General features: G+C 35.8%; 1 protein-coding gene across 2 annotated transcripts in view; it reads right to left on the minus strand.

Annotated features, from left to right (window-relative positions):
* CHM (CHM Rab escort protein) overlaps positions 1 to 18,983 on the minus strand; it is a 225,283-nt gene that overhangs the window by 184,421 nt on the left and 21,879 nt on the right. For both annotated transcript variants that reach the window (XM_006167014.3, XM_006167012.3), the window contains exon 2: positions 2,774 to 2,840. In XM_006167014.3, the coding sequence (XP_006167076.1) occupies positions 2,774 to 2,840 (67 nt within the window). The remainder of the gene's footprint in view (positions 1 to 2,773; positions 2,841 to 18,983) is intronic.

Consider the following 18,983-nt stretch of genomic DNA (forward strand, 5'->3'; position numbering starts at 1 on the left):
GTGTTGTAAGAACCCAGGCATAGTTGTGACACATACCCAGTGGGATTTAAGAAAAGAAGACTACCCTTAGCAGGCGGCATATAAAGTCAAGCCTTGAAAGACAGATGAAAATTAGCCAGGCTGAGTGGTACAGAAGAGCAACCCAAGCTGAGGGAATAACTTTTGCAAAACCCTGACAGAAAGTGAAAAGACTGATGACTACAACTGATGGTAATAGTGGCAAGAGATAAGGCTGAAGGTGTGAATAAGACCAGATCATAGAGGGTACTATAGGACATACAGAAAATACATGCTTTCTTCTATGCCAGATAAATCTAAACTGACCAAGACTCAATCATTTCAACCAAGGCAGTTTTGCTTTCATCTGTTTAAGTTGTCTGTATTTCCACATAAGATTTTTTTAAACTGAAAAATCGCTAATACAGGGAGCAAAGACACTAAAGCATGCCATGAGTGATAGATGGGCTAACAATATAGTAAATAGACTGGAGGGCTAGACTTTAGTCAGATGGTTGTGAGCTCACCCAGCTAAGAAATGATGAGGGGGTCTGAACTAGGGCAGTGACAGCGATATGGAGAGAAAGGAATAATGGTGAGAGCTATTAAAGTCAGAGGAGGTAAGTGAAATTATGTTTTCAAAGTACATAGCAACAGCACCTGGAATAATTCAATAAATATTAGCTATGATCGTCTTCATCATCATCATCTATAGAGTCTGAATAAATAAGGATAATAAGGAAAAGAGAAAAATCAGTGTAAGTTTCCAACTGCCTGAATTGACCAACTGGGTAGATGATGCTGCCATTCCAAAAGAAAAGAAGCAAGAAAATACTGTTGTTTTCTGGGGTTTGTATATTTTGAGGTAAGGACAGGGAGGACGAATTCAGTATGAACCATTCTAAATTCAAAGTGCCCATGACACATCTAGATGAAGATGTCAGACAGTAAGATATATGGAGTGAGGGCTCAGAACAGATTCAGATTAGGACATATCAATAATACAGGAGACAGCCATTACCCTTAAATAATGTGCCTGTTTGAGTCACCAAATATAAGCTTAAGGTCTGGAAGAATCAATACCTAACTGTATCTAACTCTTAAAAGCCACCGAGATTGATGATGTACAACAAAAGAAGAAAAAAGTTTTGTCACTTTGAAAAGCTATTTTAATTAAGCTCAAAGGTCTTAAGGCAACTATATTCTCAATATAGTTCTAACCAATTCACTATCACAGTAAGATCTAGCTTCTGATAGTCCTAATAGAACTTTATTTTTGGACTATTAGTAAACTCTATGCAATTTCTAAGAGTGTAGATTCTGGGAAGACTCCAGATTTTGGAATGAAAAACATGAAATCAATCCAAATCTAGAGTTAGACAAGTATTACATAAGTAAAGTTACAAAAATTACTTAACCTCTCTATGCCTCACATTCTCCATCTGTTTTATTAGGATAACACAAGTTACCTTACTTGACTGTAATGGGAATTCAGTTACATAACATGTGTAAAGAAGCTAATACATGACTAGCATATTGGGCAAGCTCAACCAATAATAACTTTTACTATTTTGTGAACTTTCAGAAATTTGTAGTAAATACTGTATTTTCAATTTTAGGTTAACTAAGGTAATCAGAAAGAAATTTGAATTTACATTTTTATTAAGCATTTTAAAGGACACTACTTGCCCAGTCCCTGGGTTCTCAAGGTAGCAGATGTTTTTGGCATGTGAATTGTGATCATTTTAAAGACTGAACTGATCATATAAATCAATATAAGCAGTTGTATATACAATAGTGGAAGAGAATTCCAAAGGCAGGACTTGCATGAAAACTGAATCCAATTTAGAAATTCTATCCAATAACTAAGGAGTTAGTATACTTTAATAATAAATTTATAAATGGTTTAATATAAATTAAATAATGTTACTTTTGAGATTCCTGTATATGTACAGTGGGATATTATATGGGAAGTTACTGTAAACTATTGCAATCCTAGTTACTCTTTGTATTCTGCCATTCAGGAAAACATCATGGTTAATGTCTAACAGAAATCAGACAATCCATTTCTCCTTTTTTTTTCTTTTTCTAGTGAATGAACAATTAAAGTGTCATATATATAATAGTCAAAACTATAGATATAGTTAGATATAGTTAGATATAGATAGATGGAAGATTAAGGGTTTGTTTGGGGGATGCAGAAATAAAGAGATTTAAATTATGCTGTATCTAAAGTTGAGTTTTCCAATACCTCCCCTTTTATCATCACATTTAAGGGGAAACCATAATTTCAGAATTTTTTAAGTGAAAATTTTGATGAATTTTAAGAAAACTACATATTAAAAAACATATTGACTGAATTTTATGAAAATCAAATATGAAGCCAAAGATATCATAGTATATAGCAAAAAAAAAAAAAGACAGGTAGGAAGTTTCCAAGTATTTTGGAAGATTATTTAGTTATTATTGTAAAATTATTTGTCATATAAATTTATCATATAATAAAATTACTCATGAGAAATAAATTATGATGCATCTGCTTTATTCTCAAAGGAAATGGATCCCTCTTTGATAGAAATAACAGTAAAACTTGTGTGTTATGTATTTTACATATTATTGGTAAAACAAAGTAATTCCAATCATTTTTGTAACTTGTTCATATACTACATATACATACACACACACACACACATACATATGTACAGACATATAATTAAACTGTAATCTTTTACAGAGATATTTAGGAAATTTCAAATGCTACCAATGATAAACTTACGAATCAACATGCAGAACCCTCTGGCCACTTCTCGAACATGCAGCTGCAATGATGGATTCAGGCAAACCTATAAAAACACACATCTTTATCACTTACAATGTAAAAAAATATATATTTTTTACACAAAATGTTCAACTCATGCCATTGCTGCATAGAATGAATAGTTTAACAAAAAAAGACCTATCCTTATATTCAAAATCGTAATATTTACATAAATTAAACTAGCACATGTTTCTTAAGCATATACTATTAATACCAAAAATTTTACTATGTAGAAGAGACAAATAAAATCATAATTACTTAAATTATTTTTATGTACCAAATTAGCATACTGTTAATATAGGACTTTGTTATTTTGGAACTGTGTTCACACACTAGCTCATCTCCACATCCCAAATGCACTAAGACAAAAGCACATGTATACACATCTTAGAGATAAAAAGAAATCTAGGGCACAAATATACTAACTTCTTTCTCAATGGTTTAAAAATAAGTTTTGTGAGGGCAGATGATGGCCTATCAGTAACTCAATGCTCTGCAAGGCTGATCCACAAGGCAAAGTACCTGGTTCTCATCCAGAGACCTCCCTGAATATGCCAGGTACAAACATGCCCATGACCTAAGGTTGGCTGAGGCAAGGAGAGGTCACACTATGAGTATCCTGTTGAGGGTGTCCCTCTCCTTGTCTCTCTTTCACTCGCAGAATAAATAAATAAACTTAAAAAATAGACATTTTTCTCATTTCCACATGGAACCTTTTTGAAGGCTGACAACATGATAAGGCACAAACAAGTCTTTACATATTCAAAGGAATAGAAACTATATCCAGCATTTTCTCCGACCATGAATTAAACTTGATATTAATTTCAAGAAAACATGTGAAAATATACAAACATATGAAAACTAAACAACCTACTCCTGAATGACTTCACAACTAATGAAGAAATTAAGTGTAAAGCCAAAAGAGTCATTGAAACCAATGATAATTATTACACTAGTTTTCATAACTTATAGGACACAGCAAAAGCTGTCATAAGAGGAAAGTTAACAGCTATTAGTGTACGTAAGCAAAACATGGAAACGTGGCAAAGGGACAACATAACATCAATCCTCAGGTAATTAGAAAAAAAATGGAAAAAAAATGCCAGGAGAAAATAAATAACAAAGATTCAAGCAGAAATAAATGAAATAGAAAATAAATGCACTATACAGATAATAAATGACACCAAAAGCTGGTTCTTTGAAAAGATAAGCAAAATTGACACACCATTAGTTAGACTAATTAAGAAGAGAGAAAGGAACTGGATAAATCAAATTTACAAAGAAACAGGCAACATTACAACAGATACAACAGAAATACAAAACATCATTAGAAAATACTATGAGAAACTCTATGCCAACAAACAAGAAAACCTGGATGAGATGGACAAATTCCTGGACACATATATTCTACCAAGACTGAATCTGTAAGACACAGAAAGCCAGAATAGACCTATAACAAGCAATGAAATTGAATCAGTAATAAATAATCTCTCAGTAAAGAAAAGCTCAGGTCCTAAAGCCTTCACTTCTGAATTGTACAAAACTTTTAAAGAAGAATTAACCACCATTCTATTCAAATTATTTCAAAAAATCGAAAAGGAAGAAACCCTCCCAAATTCACTTTATGAAGTCTCCATCACCCTCTTCTCCAAAACAGATAAGGACATGATAAAATAGGAAAACTATAGACCAGAATCTCTGATGAATATAGATGCAAAAATTCTCAAGATACTAGCAAATCGTATCTAGCAACATATAAAAAAGATTATACATCACGACCAGATAGACTTTATTCCAGGGATGCAAGGGTGGTTCAATATAGCAAAACCATAAATGTAATACACCTTATTAACAGAAAGAAAGATAAAAGCTATATGATCATATCAATTGATGCAGAAAAAGCATTTGATAAAATACAACATCCCTTGATGATTAAGATTCTCAGCAAAATCTGCAGGGAAGGGAGATTTCTCAACATAATGAAAGCCATTTATGAAAAACTCATAGGTAACATCATGTGGAATGGAGAAAAGCTGAAAGCTTTTATACTAAAACAAGATTGCCCATTTCTCCACTCTTTTCCAACATAGTACTTAAAATCCTAGCCAATGCAATCAGAAAAGGGAATAAAATTAAGTGGCATTCAAATTGGGAAAGAAAAGGTGATATTATCTCTCATTGTGGATGACAAGATTGTATAAATAGAAGACCCAAAGGTATCCATGAAAAAACTCCTGGAAGATAAATGAAATCAGTAAAGTGCAGTATACAAAACAAACATACAAAAATCTATAGCATTTCTATAGACAACACAGCAATCTGAGGTAATACTGAAGAAAGTAGTCCAATTTACCATGACTACAAAATGTATAAGATACCTAGGAATAAATCTATCCAACAAAGTCAAAGATCTCTACAATGGAAACTATGATAAACCTAAAAACAGACACAATAAACTTGAAGGACATCCCATGTTCCTGTGTTGGAAGAATTAACATAATCAAAATGATAATTCTAACCTAATTAGTCTACATATTTAATGCAATCCCAATCAAATTACTGAAGACATTCTTCACAGATCCAGAAAAACAATCACAGAACTTGTCTGAAATCATAAAAGACTCTAAATCACCAAAGCAATACTGCACAAGAAGAGTGGAGTAGGAGGCATCATACTCCCTAACCACAAAATATATTACAAAGCTGTGATAATCAAAACAGCATAGTCTTGGCACAGAAAGAGTCAGGTAGATCAATGAAATAGAATAGAGAACCCAGAAACAAACCTCAAAACATACAGCCAATTGATCTTTGACAAAGGGCACTAGTCAATATGGTGGGAAAAGGAAAACTTCTTTAACAGATGGTGCTGGAAAAACAGGGTATCCACCTGGACCCCTATCTCTCACTATTAAAAACAATCAACTCAAAATGGATCAAAGATCTAAATCTAAGACCTCAAACAATAAAACTACCGGTAGAAAACATGGGGGAATCTCTAAGAGACATTGGAGTAGGCAAAGACTTCTTAAATAAGACCCCAAAGCACAGGCAATAATAGCAAAAATAGACAGGTGGAATTACATCAGATTAAGAAATTTCTGCACAGAAACTGATACAGTAATTAGTGTGAATTGACAACCTCAGAATGAGAATATTTTTGTAAACTATGCTTTCCCAAGTATTTTCAAACACTTCATCTCACTTACTCCCCATCTTAATCCTGGGAGGTAAGCAGTATTTTATCCATGTGAGAAAATGAGTTCAGAAAGGTTAAAAAAACTTGCCACATATCAAGTAATTTGATATCTCCAATTCAAATTACCATGATAATTCATTATCTCCAACTTAGACAAATGTTGAGAAAAAGGATTTAAAGGTAGTAAAGCAGCATAATGAACAGAGTATGGTCTCAGTCAGACAGACCTAGGCTTGAATCTTCAGTTTTGTTTTTTAGCTAGTTGTCAGGCCTCAGACAAGCCACTTGACCTCTTTGAGCCTTTGTTTCTTCAACCACCCATGAGAATTATCACCATTTACCTCATAGCATTGCTCTGTTGTTAGCAAGAGTATTTATCTGGGAACACTGTCTACACTCTTATCCTTCAGAAAGATAGTTTAAAAGCACTATATTTTCATCTTAACAGTACCCCAACCATACACTTCTTTTTACCAGATGCCCACTCTATGGCAAACAATAAAATTCCTCTAAATAGCCCAAAATAGCTGCTACTTTGGGAAAGCAGATATACATGTGGTTATTTCCATGACTTTGATCAACATTGTTAAAATTCAAATTTGCTGACAAAGCAAAGCCAAGAATGGTTTTCAGTAATGAACATTATTTCAGTCCAAATTTCATAAAGCCAAAATGACCATTATTGATAATTTCCCTTAATACTTCCATCCAGACAGCCCACAAGTTTGTGAAACAGAAAGGCTGTTCCAATGTTAAATAGCAATGACTTATTATATTCATACTTAAAATGACTAAAATAACAAACAAATAATATAGTTGGCAATGTCTTCCTAGCCAGCATTGCATATTTCTTCCCACTCATTCAATAAACAGAGTTCCTTCCATACAGGAGACATGTAGTAGATTCTCCATAGATATTTGCTGAAGAAAAGAAATGAAGAGAGATAAAATGGGGAAAGGGAAAAGAAAGGGTTAGCATACAATGTGATACCTGGTAAGAAGAAAAAGATTAAGTCAATTGTTAGCATAACAGAGCTCAGACTATATAGAACAGTAATTTAAGGCCAGCTGTAGTGACGCAGTGGTAACACAACACTCCATGGTGCCACAGTCACATGGGGAAGTCTCAGGTTCCTATCCTGAGGTCTCTCTGTGTATGAGGGGCATGCATGTACCTGGGATCATGGAATAAAGATTCTTTCATGGGTGCCTGTCTCTCTCTGTGTCTTTCTTTATCAAGAAAGAAAGAAACTTTAAAAAATAAAGAGGTTAAAATAACAAGTGAATGTTAAACTATTATAGAAACACAATGTAAAGACACCTTCTCTGTAGAGGGGAGTCATGGAAAGCTCCAAAGAACAAGGGACACTTGCTGGGTCTTTTAGGATGTTACCACCCAAATTGAAGAGTTTTATAAAAGAAGGACAAAGGAAAGTGGGAATATTTTTGGCAAAGGGTAAATGAAGAGTGCTAAAAGGTGATGCTTAAAAAAAAGAGGGGATGAGGCCAAATTGTGACCTCTGAACTTTAAATAACAAAGACTCTTAGAAAGATTTTATCCAGAATAGCAAGGTCAAATTAGTGTTACAAAAACAAACAAAACTAGTCACAGCATGTAGGATATACTTGTACAGGACTGAAGACTTAAACTTTTAAATTTTTAACTGAGGAAAATTAACACATTTAAAACTTTGTCGGGACCAGCAGTTGGCATAATGGCTATGTCATGGGACTTCCATGTAGTAGACCGTGGTTCGAGTCCTGGACCCGGTGGCTTAAACTCACTCCGATCCCGAGAGGAGAATGATGGAGGAGAAGGGATTACGGCCTGGCCCTCTCCCCCCCCCCCCCCCGGGGGGGGGGGGGGTCGTGGCTTTCTGTCTCTCTGTCTTTCTGGCGAGTGCACGCGCCCTATACCAAAATCCTCTCCAAAAAAAGAACTATTTTGTCATATTGATAACAATAAAATAAGTAGAAAGATTGTTTTAAGTTAATATCTTTTAAGTTTAATTTAGCAACACTTCATCCCTTGAATAATTTAAAAATAAAATTTCTAACACCTAAAAAAAAAGAGGACGAATTATAAGTCATTACTCAAATTCACACAACATCCTTGTGAGGCATTTAAATGAAACACATGTTTATAATTAATTAATTATAGTTTCTCCTATGAGGAAAAGCCAGACATGAGATAAAAGCAGATGCCCTAGATCAACAACAAATCGCTGGCCATTCCACTGGAAACACTGAAATGTGTAAGCACAGACACACAAGTACAATGTGTCCTACTGTAAAATGGAGCTAATGATATGTCTCAAAGGGCTATAGGGAGGAATAAGCACAAAATTATATCTAACACCTTTATGTAGTGCCTCCTACTACGTCATTGACATTCATTTAATGTTGATTCTCTTCCCTCTTGTTTCTTTCCCCTTAAGAAGTATTAGTTATTTAAAGAAGAAAAAAAAAGCTATCACTTGACTACTATTTACATTTTCTTCAAAGATAAAAAAACTTAAAATTATTTTTAAAAAGTCCAGTAGCCTTTTAATATATACACTATGGATGTTCATCAAACATTTGCTATCATTTAAACATTTCACACTATGGAATAGTGTATCCCAAAGAACTTCTCTGTATAATTCTTACATCAGATTAAGTTAACCCTTAGCATAACATTCTTACATCAGAATTATAAGGGCTTACTACAACTTTTACTGTCAACTCATTTTTACTAAATACAGGTAAACACAAAGTATTAAGTTAGCATTTCATAACAGCTATAATGGGAAAAATTGAAGTTTGCTCCATCACGCCCTTTCCAGCTGAAATTCTGTTATAATGCTGGCAGCTAAGAAATACACACACACACACACACAGACACATATTAGAGGCTTATAGAATGTTACATGTATGATTCCAGCTTTCTGCAATTTTCTGAAACGTATCTGGATAAAAAAGAGATATTTCAATATCTGACATAGGAGCTAGGCTAAGATCAAGACCAAAAAAGTATGAAATTAATATTTCTAAAACTTTTGCCTAAAATATTTCACAGGAATAAAACCATTATTCATTCATTTTTCAAAATCCCCCCTCAATTCATATCCTTACTGCTGAATCTCATCACTTACAACTATAATATTTAGGTTAGTTCTCTATGATATATTCTTAAAACTGTATTAGTATCTGGAATTGATTTTTCCTAACACTATACTTACATAAGATAAACATAAAATAAAGTACTTACACCACTCCCAGCATATCGAACAATAAATAATAGATTCCCCTGACAGGACTTTGATGACCTGGCAAAGCCCGAGTGCTTTCAGCCCAAATCATATGAAACCATAAATCACTCTTTATTTTATAGAACATTTCAAAATGGATTCCTGCTTTATACCTTGAAAGTCATTTCATGTGTTATTTATAACTAGTGAAGACCAGAATGGAAAGAAAATTATATAGAACTAGAAAATTTACTGTGACTGCTTTTATAAAGAATAACTTCTTTTTTAGGAAAAAAAAAAATAGAATTACTAGCAAGGAAAAACTTGTGAATACAATGAGCTTTTAGGGAACCACATTCTTTATATTCCTACTTAAACAACTCTACGTAGGAATCTCTGCACCATTGTACACAAAGCATAAACAACATTAAGTACAGAGCTTACTAGGTTAAGCAATCAAAAGATAAGACTACATACTTAATTCATGTTGCAGCCACTCAAAAAGGTGACAGCACAAAATTAGGAACAAACTGAATTTCAACCCATGGCAAATAGTTTTGTTGATTCCTATCTTAAATTCTACATTAAATATTTAAATCTTAAATTAACTTTTTAGTGACAACCCTAAAAAGAAAAAGCAATTGCCAGTAAAACAGCCTAGAGAACTATGAGGACCTATAGATAAAGATACTGTTTTGGGGACCATCAGATGCATAATGGTTATATCACTGGACTGCCATGTAGTCGATCATGGTTCAAGTCCTGGACCTGGTGGCTTAAAACTCACACCAGGTACATGTACATGCATGCCTAAAATCCCAAGAGGAGACTGGAGGAGAAGGGATTGTAGCATGGCCACCCCACCCAGGGGGGTGATTTCTCACTTTCTGACTCTCTGGCGGAGCGCCTGTGCCCTACAGCAAAAATCTCTCTCAAAAAAATTGTTTTTATAATGACAGTTAGTTTAGCCTTCCACAAAATACCAAACATATTAGTAAATAAAGCAATTTTAAAATGTATGCATTTCTTCCTCACAAGAGAAAACATTGCATCTATATCTATACAATATTTAGAATTCTAGAAAAATGTGCTACCATTAAAATATTAACTTGGGGGACCAGCAGTTGGCATAATGGCTATGTTGCTGAACTCCCAAGTAGTCAACCACAGTTCGAGTCCTGGACCTGGTGGCTTAAACTCATGCCGGTGCATGTGCGTGCGTGCCCAAGATCCCAAGAGGAGAATGGAGGAGAAGGGATTGCGGCGTGACCATCCCCCCGGGGAGTGATTTATTGCTTTCTGTCTCTCTGTCTCTCTCTGTCTTTCTGGCAAGCACATACACCCTGTAGCAAAAACCTTGGAAAATTTCTGTTAATTTTTAAAAATTCAATATAGTGTGAGCTTTTAGGAATTCCTAATAACAAGAACACTGTCAGTATTCAGAATACTGAACTTAAGTTATCAGGTGACCAGCAGATGCCATAATGTTTACATTGCTGGACTCCCATGTAGTCAACTGGGATTCAAGTCCTGGACCCAGTGACTTAAAACTCACACCAGACACATGTGCGTGTGTGCCCACAATCCAAAAAGAAAAATGGAGGAGAAGGAATTGTGGTGTGGCTAGCCCTCTTGAGGGGTGATTTCTCACCTTCTGTTCTTTGTCTCTCTAGCAAGCGCACACACCCTATAGCAAAATATCTCTTTTAAAAAAAAAAAGAATACTGAACTTAAGAGTTAGCAGTACCAGCTTTTTCTTTTCGGGTGTATACTAAATAACTCTAAATGTTACTTAATCTCTCTAAAATTCACCTTCCTTATAGATATCCTTATTAGATAAAATACTTAGAAAAAGCTGCCCAAAAGTTTGTTTCAAATTCACAAAGATGAAAGTTAATGTTTAATCAAAACCTGGCCTCTATTTTGGGGTAAATGACTTGAATTGAAAAAATACAATAGGGTGGAGGGTAGAACTACCCCAACTTGAAGAACAGAGTAGGGCCTAGGCAGCTGGTGGGCAAGTAGGTACCAGCTGGTGGCTTGGAGCCAGGGCCAGGTCAGGGTCTCTGCTGTTGCACAACCTTCTGGGAAGCTCCTAAGGACAGGTTCAGGGAAGTCAAGTACTATACAGTGGGTGACCTTGACCCACAGGTTACTCACCATCTAAAAGCTGGAAATGGGAAATGCTAATGAAGTCTCCCACAATGCACTAGCATCACATATAATTTCAAAGGATGGGACAACCTCAAGATTGGAGAAGCTTGGGAAGTCTGACTTACCTCTTATAAAGGAATGACCTAATTTTAACAGACCTGGAAGCTCTCTACAGCAAGGAAACCTGTCATAGAAAGTGGATCAAGTTACGTGGATATTTGAATTCTCAGGCTAAAGTCTGTCAAGAAGTATCTTCTAGGGACCAGCAGTTAGCGTCATGGCTATGTCGCTGGACTCCCACGTAGTCGACCGTGGTTCGAGTCCCGGACCTGGTGGCTTAAACTCACGCCAGGCATGTGTGTGTGCGTGCCCAAGATCCCAAGAGGAGAATGGAGGAGAAGGGATTGCGGCGTGGCCATCCCCTCTTGGGGGTGATTTCTCACTTTCTGTCTTTGTCTCTCTCTGTCTTTCTGACGAGCATACATGCCCTATCATGAAAACCTCTCCAAAAAAAAAACTATCTTCTACAATAGGGGTACTTTCTGTGCCCATTGCTTTTCCTGCCTATAATCCCAATTTCAGTTCGAATAGCTGAGGGGGTCCTGTCCCCATTAATTATGCTATTTAACCACTCCCTGACAAGAGTCATGGGTCCATTAGCCACAGTGCCCACCTGGCAGCTTCTAGGCTGCTGTCCGACATGACCTAGGGTGGTTTACTGAAGGAAGTTGCAGCTTCTGTTGGTGGGTGAATTGCTGAAATTATATTTTACTACACTCTGCTGCTTTTTTGTGGCCAACAAGTTTAGTGTCATTAAATGTATGTTTTTAAAATTTGTTTAAAAAAGAAAAATAATATTTTAGGAAGAGGGGCCAGCAGGTGGTGTGCCAGTTAAAATGGATTCCCACATGGCCAACTGCAGTTTACATCCTGGAATCTGGTGGTTTGAACTCATGCTGGGTACGCATAAGAGGAAAATAGAGAAGGGATTGTGGTGTGCCTGTCCCCACTAGGGAGTGATTTCTCACTTTCCCTTCCTCTGTTCCTGGCTCTCTCCAGCAAGTACATGTGCCCTATGGCAAAAACCTAAATAAATAAATATTTTTTTAAAAAGATTTTAGGAAAAATGAAGCTGTAGCAAATTATGGAATAAAAAAAAAAAAGTGCAACTAGGATACCAAAATCAAACACTTAGGGATGACATCTACAGCAATATCTGTCAGATAATAAAATATTAATATCATCATGAACCCAAAAATACAAGTTAGGCATTACAAACCAACAATTCCATAAGACCCACATGGCATTAGACAGTGTCCAAAAGAAAATGTAGGGAAGAAAAATCTGTGAAAGTCCTGTAAAGTCAGAAAACCCCAAAATTGCTATGTAGGCACTTACTAAAAGTTTGACAGGCCATTCTAAGAACAATAGAAACCTGAAGAGGACTTGGCAGGCTTTCACTTGTGGATGAGTATAAAGAATACCCTGTGAATGCTAGATTGGGAGGGAGGACTATGAATTTAGGAAACTGATAAACTAAGTTTCCCTTTAGACAAATCCTTGTATGGAGGAGTGACTATTGGGAACCTGATCCAAATTCAGTCAAACTGGGAAAACAGGGTCAAAGGATCTAGAAAGTCTGGATAAAACAGAGAGAGGGTAATAGTAAACAGATTTCAGATCTCAGGCTACACGCTGTAAAACACAGGGGAAAAAATGTTTTTTTGTTTGTTTGTTTGTTTTAATCTTTCCAGAGGGCTATGTGCTCCCTGGAGAGAGAAAAAGGGAAAGTAAGAAAGCACCCCCCCCCATTGGAAACAGTCACACTATAATCTCTTCTCCATTTCTCCCTCTTTTCAGGATTTTGCGCATGCACATACACATACTTGTGTTTTTCAACCCTCTGGGTACAAGACACCAACTACATAGTTGGCCATGTGGGATCAACCCACTTTAACAACCGTGCCATTGCCTGGCCCAGAAAAGAGATCTTGAGCAGCAAAATCAGAAAAGTATCCTCACCTTTTCTCCCTCTTGAAAACGCAAGGATTATTCACTTTTACTTAAAAATGAGTAACACAAAAGGATTTTGGTGGAATCCCATTCAATGCACTTTAAGAAAAAAGAGAATAAGGCGCATAACATCCGACAGACAATGATAGAATGTCAGAAAGACATCCTCATATATTAAAAGAAACTATAACCTAACTATGGTTAGTGTCAGCTAAAAGAAATTAAGAAAAAGTTAGCAGCTCAAAAAACAAACAAACAAACAAAAACACAAAACCAGAATAAACTCAAAAGTGAGGTGACTGGAAAACAGGAACATTTGATAAAGAATGAAAAATGAGTTAGGAAGAAACTAAAGAAAACAATCATTTCAGAACTGAAAACTAAACTAGAAGCCACACAAAAGCAAAGAAACACAATGGATGCATGCCTTAGGAAAAAAGAACATTCAAAAAAGGACATGTATAAAAGTATTGTGGCTGTTTAAAAAGGAAAGCCTTTATCTTTTAGATATAGGGTCACATATTTATAGATGGAATAATATGACATGTGGAACTGGCTTCAAAATAATCCAGGATTCAGTGGTGAAATGAGAGAAAAGGTGGAAGATATAAAGAAAACAGGAGTGGCCATAAGTTGGTAAATACAGGACAAAAGTGGGAGGGGTTATGAATTATTTCTTTTATGTTATTGTTATTATTATTATTTTAATTCATTATAGGTCTTGTGCACTCACTAGAGAAAGAAAGTGAGAGAGTGAGAAAGCAAGCCACCAGGTCTGGGACTCAAAGCACGGTCAGTTATGTTGAAGCCCAGCACCCCAACTACCACACACCACCTGTTGGCCCCAGGAAGAGTTATTTTATTCACTTTTTTATATTTGAGATTATCCATAACAAAAACTTTTAAGAATAAAATTTAATACCAAATTGTAGATACCCAATTGTTGAGAGTCAATGGAAGATTGAGCCTACAAAATAAAAAAATTCCCCAGGAAACAGAGATGTGATATTTTGTTTTTTATCTGAATCAAGAAAACTGTATCAACTCAAATTCTCTTAAAAGTTTTATCGATATTCAGTGTATTCTGGATGGGGAAATTCATTTTGTATGCTGTAATGACACACAGTGAATGAATATAATATTTTTTAAATTTTTTGAAGTTTTATTAAGTAGTATAAATACTGTTTGGTAAAGATTTTGTTCAAGTCAGGAAGTGAAATAAGCAGTCTCCACTACAATTTATTTCCATGTAATTTCCTTAACATTGATATTTTGGGTATAGTAATTTACGTGATCAAATGATATTTTTCATGCCAAAGGATATGCCCACAAAGCTCTCTTCATGCTTAACATAATGCTTAATTTGTGATGAGAAAAGTAAAGTTTCTTAGTTTAAAGGATATTTTACTTATATTCACAGAAGAAACATGACCTTTACTGCATTGTTTATAAACCTATGAGTCTAAAACAGTGAGGAAAGAGACTGTGTTCATTTTAAGGTTTTAAAATCGAGACCAGCAGTTAGCATAATGGCTATGTCGCTGGACTCCTACGTAGTCGACCGCAGTTCGCGTCCCGGACCTGGTGGCTTAAAACTCATGGCGGGCGTGTGTGTGTGCGTGCCCAAGGTCCGGAGAGGAGAATGGAGGAGACGGGACTACGGCGTGGCCATACCCCCTGGGGGGTGATTTCTCACTTTTTGTCTCTCTGTCTCTCTCTGTCTGTCTGGCGAGCACACACGCCCTATAGCAAAAACCTCTCCAAAAAAAAAAAGGTTTTAAAATCACATACACAAAAACCTTCCCCCTTACGTGAAATGCTATCATGAAATACATTTCCTAAGATGTACACATAAAAACTTATGAGCTGTACAAACTAAATTTCAAAGTACCTATGAATTTGTTCTTTTTAACTATATAATGTTAAGGTACAAAAACTTCAAAATTAAGTATTAATGTTGTATTAATGTAATTCATTATATATTTTAGAGAAATTAATTATTAATGTAATTAATTATGTATTTTAGAGAAAATGAGCTACATGTCATTGAGAAAACATTGAGGATAATTATTCCATCATGCAAATAAAAAAGCTGGACAGGAGACCAGCAGATGGTTACATCACTAGACTCACACATGGCCGACCACGGTTTGAGTCCCAGACCCAGAGGCTTGAATCTCACGCTGGGCCCAAGTGCATGTGTGCCCCAAATCCTGAAAGGATAATGGAGGAGAAGGGACTAAGGTGTGGCCATCCCCCCTAGGGGGTGATTTCTTGCTTTCTGTGTCTCTCTCTACAATGAGCACACATGCACTATAGCAAAAATATCTTTAAAAAAAATAAATAAATAAACAGAAAAAGTTGGAGAAATTTTTGTTAATGGTGAGAGACAGGAGTTCAGATTCATCTTTCTGCAGATGGATACCCAGTTTTTCCAACACCATTTGCTAAAATGTTTCCTTTTCCTACTGGATTGACTGGTACCCTTTGTGAAAGATCAGATGGCTATATGCTTTGGAGTTTATTTCTGGGGTCTCTGTTCCTTTGGTCCTCATGTCTGCTTGACCAGAGAAAGAAAGACAGAGAGAGAGAGAAGAAAAGTGAGAAAGCAAGCAGCTAGATCCAGGACTTGAACTGTGGTTGTCCATGTCGGAGTCCAGCACTTTAACCACCATGCCACCTACTGGCCCCTGTTATTAGTTTTTTTTCTTAAGCTGAGTCATTCATACATACGTGGACATTCATTTTATTATTGTTCACTGAAATATATGGATTTTATTTGTAGGCATGATATTCTATAACAATAAAGAAAGCCATGGACCACATTCTGGGTCACATTTAAGACTGCGTATTCCACCAACCAGCCAGCCTCCTTTAAGAACTCTGAGCTCTTTAATATATAAGAGACATTGATACTCTTCAAATTGTACTATGATGAATAGTTTTAAAATGGATGTTGTCATCCTTGTAGCCTTTTGCCTCTGCTGAGTAACATCCTTAGGATAAATTCTCAGATGTAGAGTTACTGAGTCTAATGGAATGAACACATTTACAGCTCTTAGTACAAACTGTCATATTGTTTCATCAGTGTCTCAATATATGGTATCATCAGCAGTATCACATGAATACAGCTTCATCAGCAATTAGTTATAAAAATGTTACTGTTCTATCTTAATTATTTCAATTAAATTATTTTGTATGTGACTATTAGTAAGAAAAAATATTTTTCCAGTACTTTGTTGAATATTTGTATTTTCTCATCTCTGTTTAGTCTCTGATTTATCTACAACAATATACTTGTTTGCCTATTTATCTGCAGAGATCTTGATGATTTTTATAGAAATTTGAAGAAATTCATTAAATGTAATTAGTACTTTGTTATGAGTTGTAAATACACTGTTTTCTTTTTCTATAACCTTTTTATTTTTTAGACTAGATACTATGTTTTTTTATATTCATATGTTATCTTTTGGGATTTTTGCAATTTCTTTGGTTTCAAAGAGGGAAAATTACCATTTATCTTCAGAGCAGATAATCTATTCATATTTTTAAAAACAGACTACATTGACAGAAGAAAAAATGCAAAAATGAATCACAAAGGAAAAATTAAAGGAGGCATTTCAATTTAGCGGCATAAGAACAGATTATAAGCTCAATGATGCTGGACTAAGTGGCCAATTACTTAAGGGGGAGAAACTTCATACTCTAAAACAAAATAAACTTCAGGTGCATTAAAACCTAAATGTAGGGATCCAGCAGTTAGCATAATGGTTATGTCGCTGGACTCCCACGTAGTCGACCGCGGTTCGCGTCCCAGACCCGGTAGCTTAAAACTCACGTCGGGCGCGTGTGCGTGCGTGCCCAAGATCCCAAGAGGGGAATGGAGGAGAAGGGACTGCGGCATGACCATCCCCTGTGGGGGGTGATTTCTTGCTTTCTGTCTCTGTGTCTCTCTCTCTGTCTGTCTGGCGAGAGCACACGCCCTATAGCGAAAACCTCTCAAAAAAAAAACAAAAACCTAAATGTAAAAAATAAACTGAAAATGAAAGTAAGAGTTAATATTTTATCTTTGAGGCTTGACAAAAGCTTTCCATTGATATGTCTAAAGACAGAAAACAAAAGGAAAAAAGTTTGAAAGATTTGACAACAAAAAAGTATAAGTTTTCATACCAGATTCCACCATAAACATAGGAAGTAAATTTAGAAAATACATTTGACAAGCCAGACAATGGTGTGGTAGCTAAGGTGGTTGGATCCCTCATGAACAACTGCACAGTTGGAGTCCCCAAACAGCTTGAATAAAAAGAAACTGGTCACATGTGTATGCGCACAATATCACAATAGGACAAAATGGAGGAGAAAGGACTGTGGTATGACTATTCCCCATGGTGGAGGTGCTTTCTCACTTTTGTTCTCTCTGTCCCATTCTGTCTCCAGTGAGCACAAGCGCCCTCTAGCAAGTTTTTTAAATTGCAGGACCAGATAGTGTAATGGCTATGTCGCTGGACTCCCATGTAGTCAACTGCAGTTCTAGTCCCGGACCTGGTAGCTTAAACTCACGCCGGGTGCATGTGCGTGTGTGCCCAAGATCTTGAGAGGAGAATGGAGGAGAAGGAATTGCGGTGAGGCCATCCTACCTGGGGGGTGATTTCTCGCTTTCTGTCCCTCTGTGTCTGTCTCTGTCTTTCTGGCAAGTGCACATGCCCTATTGTAGAAACCTCTCAAAAAGTGCATATAACAAAGAATTAGAGTCATTAGTATATAAAGAATTATTACATATTGAAAAGGAAAAAGAAAGATTAATGACTCAACAAATTAATGAGGTAAAGCAATTTATAAAGGAAACATTTTGAAGTAATCAAAATACCTATTTGTTAAATATTCAGCCTCACTTAAATAGGTCTCAAAAGAAGACATACAGTGAGCCAATATATATATATATGATAAAAAGGAGAGCATCACTGATTTTGTCAAGGAAATACAAACCAAAATCACAATGAGCTATCATCTCACTCCAGTTATAATGGCTATTATCAAAAAGACAAAAAAAAATGATAATGCTGGCAAGGATGCAGAGAAAAGGGTATCTTTTAAACTGTTGGTGGTAATGTAAATAAGTACAGCCCATAAGGAAACAGTATAGAGGTTCCATAGTAAGGAAAGAGTATAGAGGCTCTATAAAAAAAAATAAATAAAATAAAATAAAATAAAAATTGAACTGCCACATGATCTAGCAATCCAACTACTGGATACATATCCAAAGGAAAAGAAATTAATAGGTCATAATGACATCTGCACTCCAATGTTTAATGCAGCACTATTCACAAGAGCCAAGATATAAAATCAATCTATGTGTCATTCAACAGAGAAATAAAGAAAATACGACATATACACACACGCACATGCACATACACCCAATGGATATATATTCAACCATTAAAAAGTATGAAATCCTGTTATTTGAAGTTAAATGGACAACGCTGGAGATCATTAAACTGAGTGAAATAAGCCATGCACAGAAAGAGGAATACTGGGACCAGTAGTTAGTGTAATGGCTATGTCACTGGACTCC

This window comes from Tupaia chinensis, unplaced genomic scaffold (assembly GCF_000334495.1).
Source record: "Tupaia chinensis unplaced genomic scaffold, TupChi_1.0 Scaffold144426_1, whole genome shotgun sequence".
In the NCBI taxonomy this organism is placed as follows: Eukaryota; Metazoa; Chordata; class Mammalia; order Scandentia; family Tupaiidae; genus Tupaia; species Tupaia belangeri.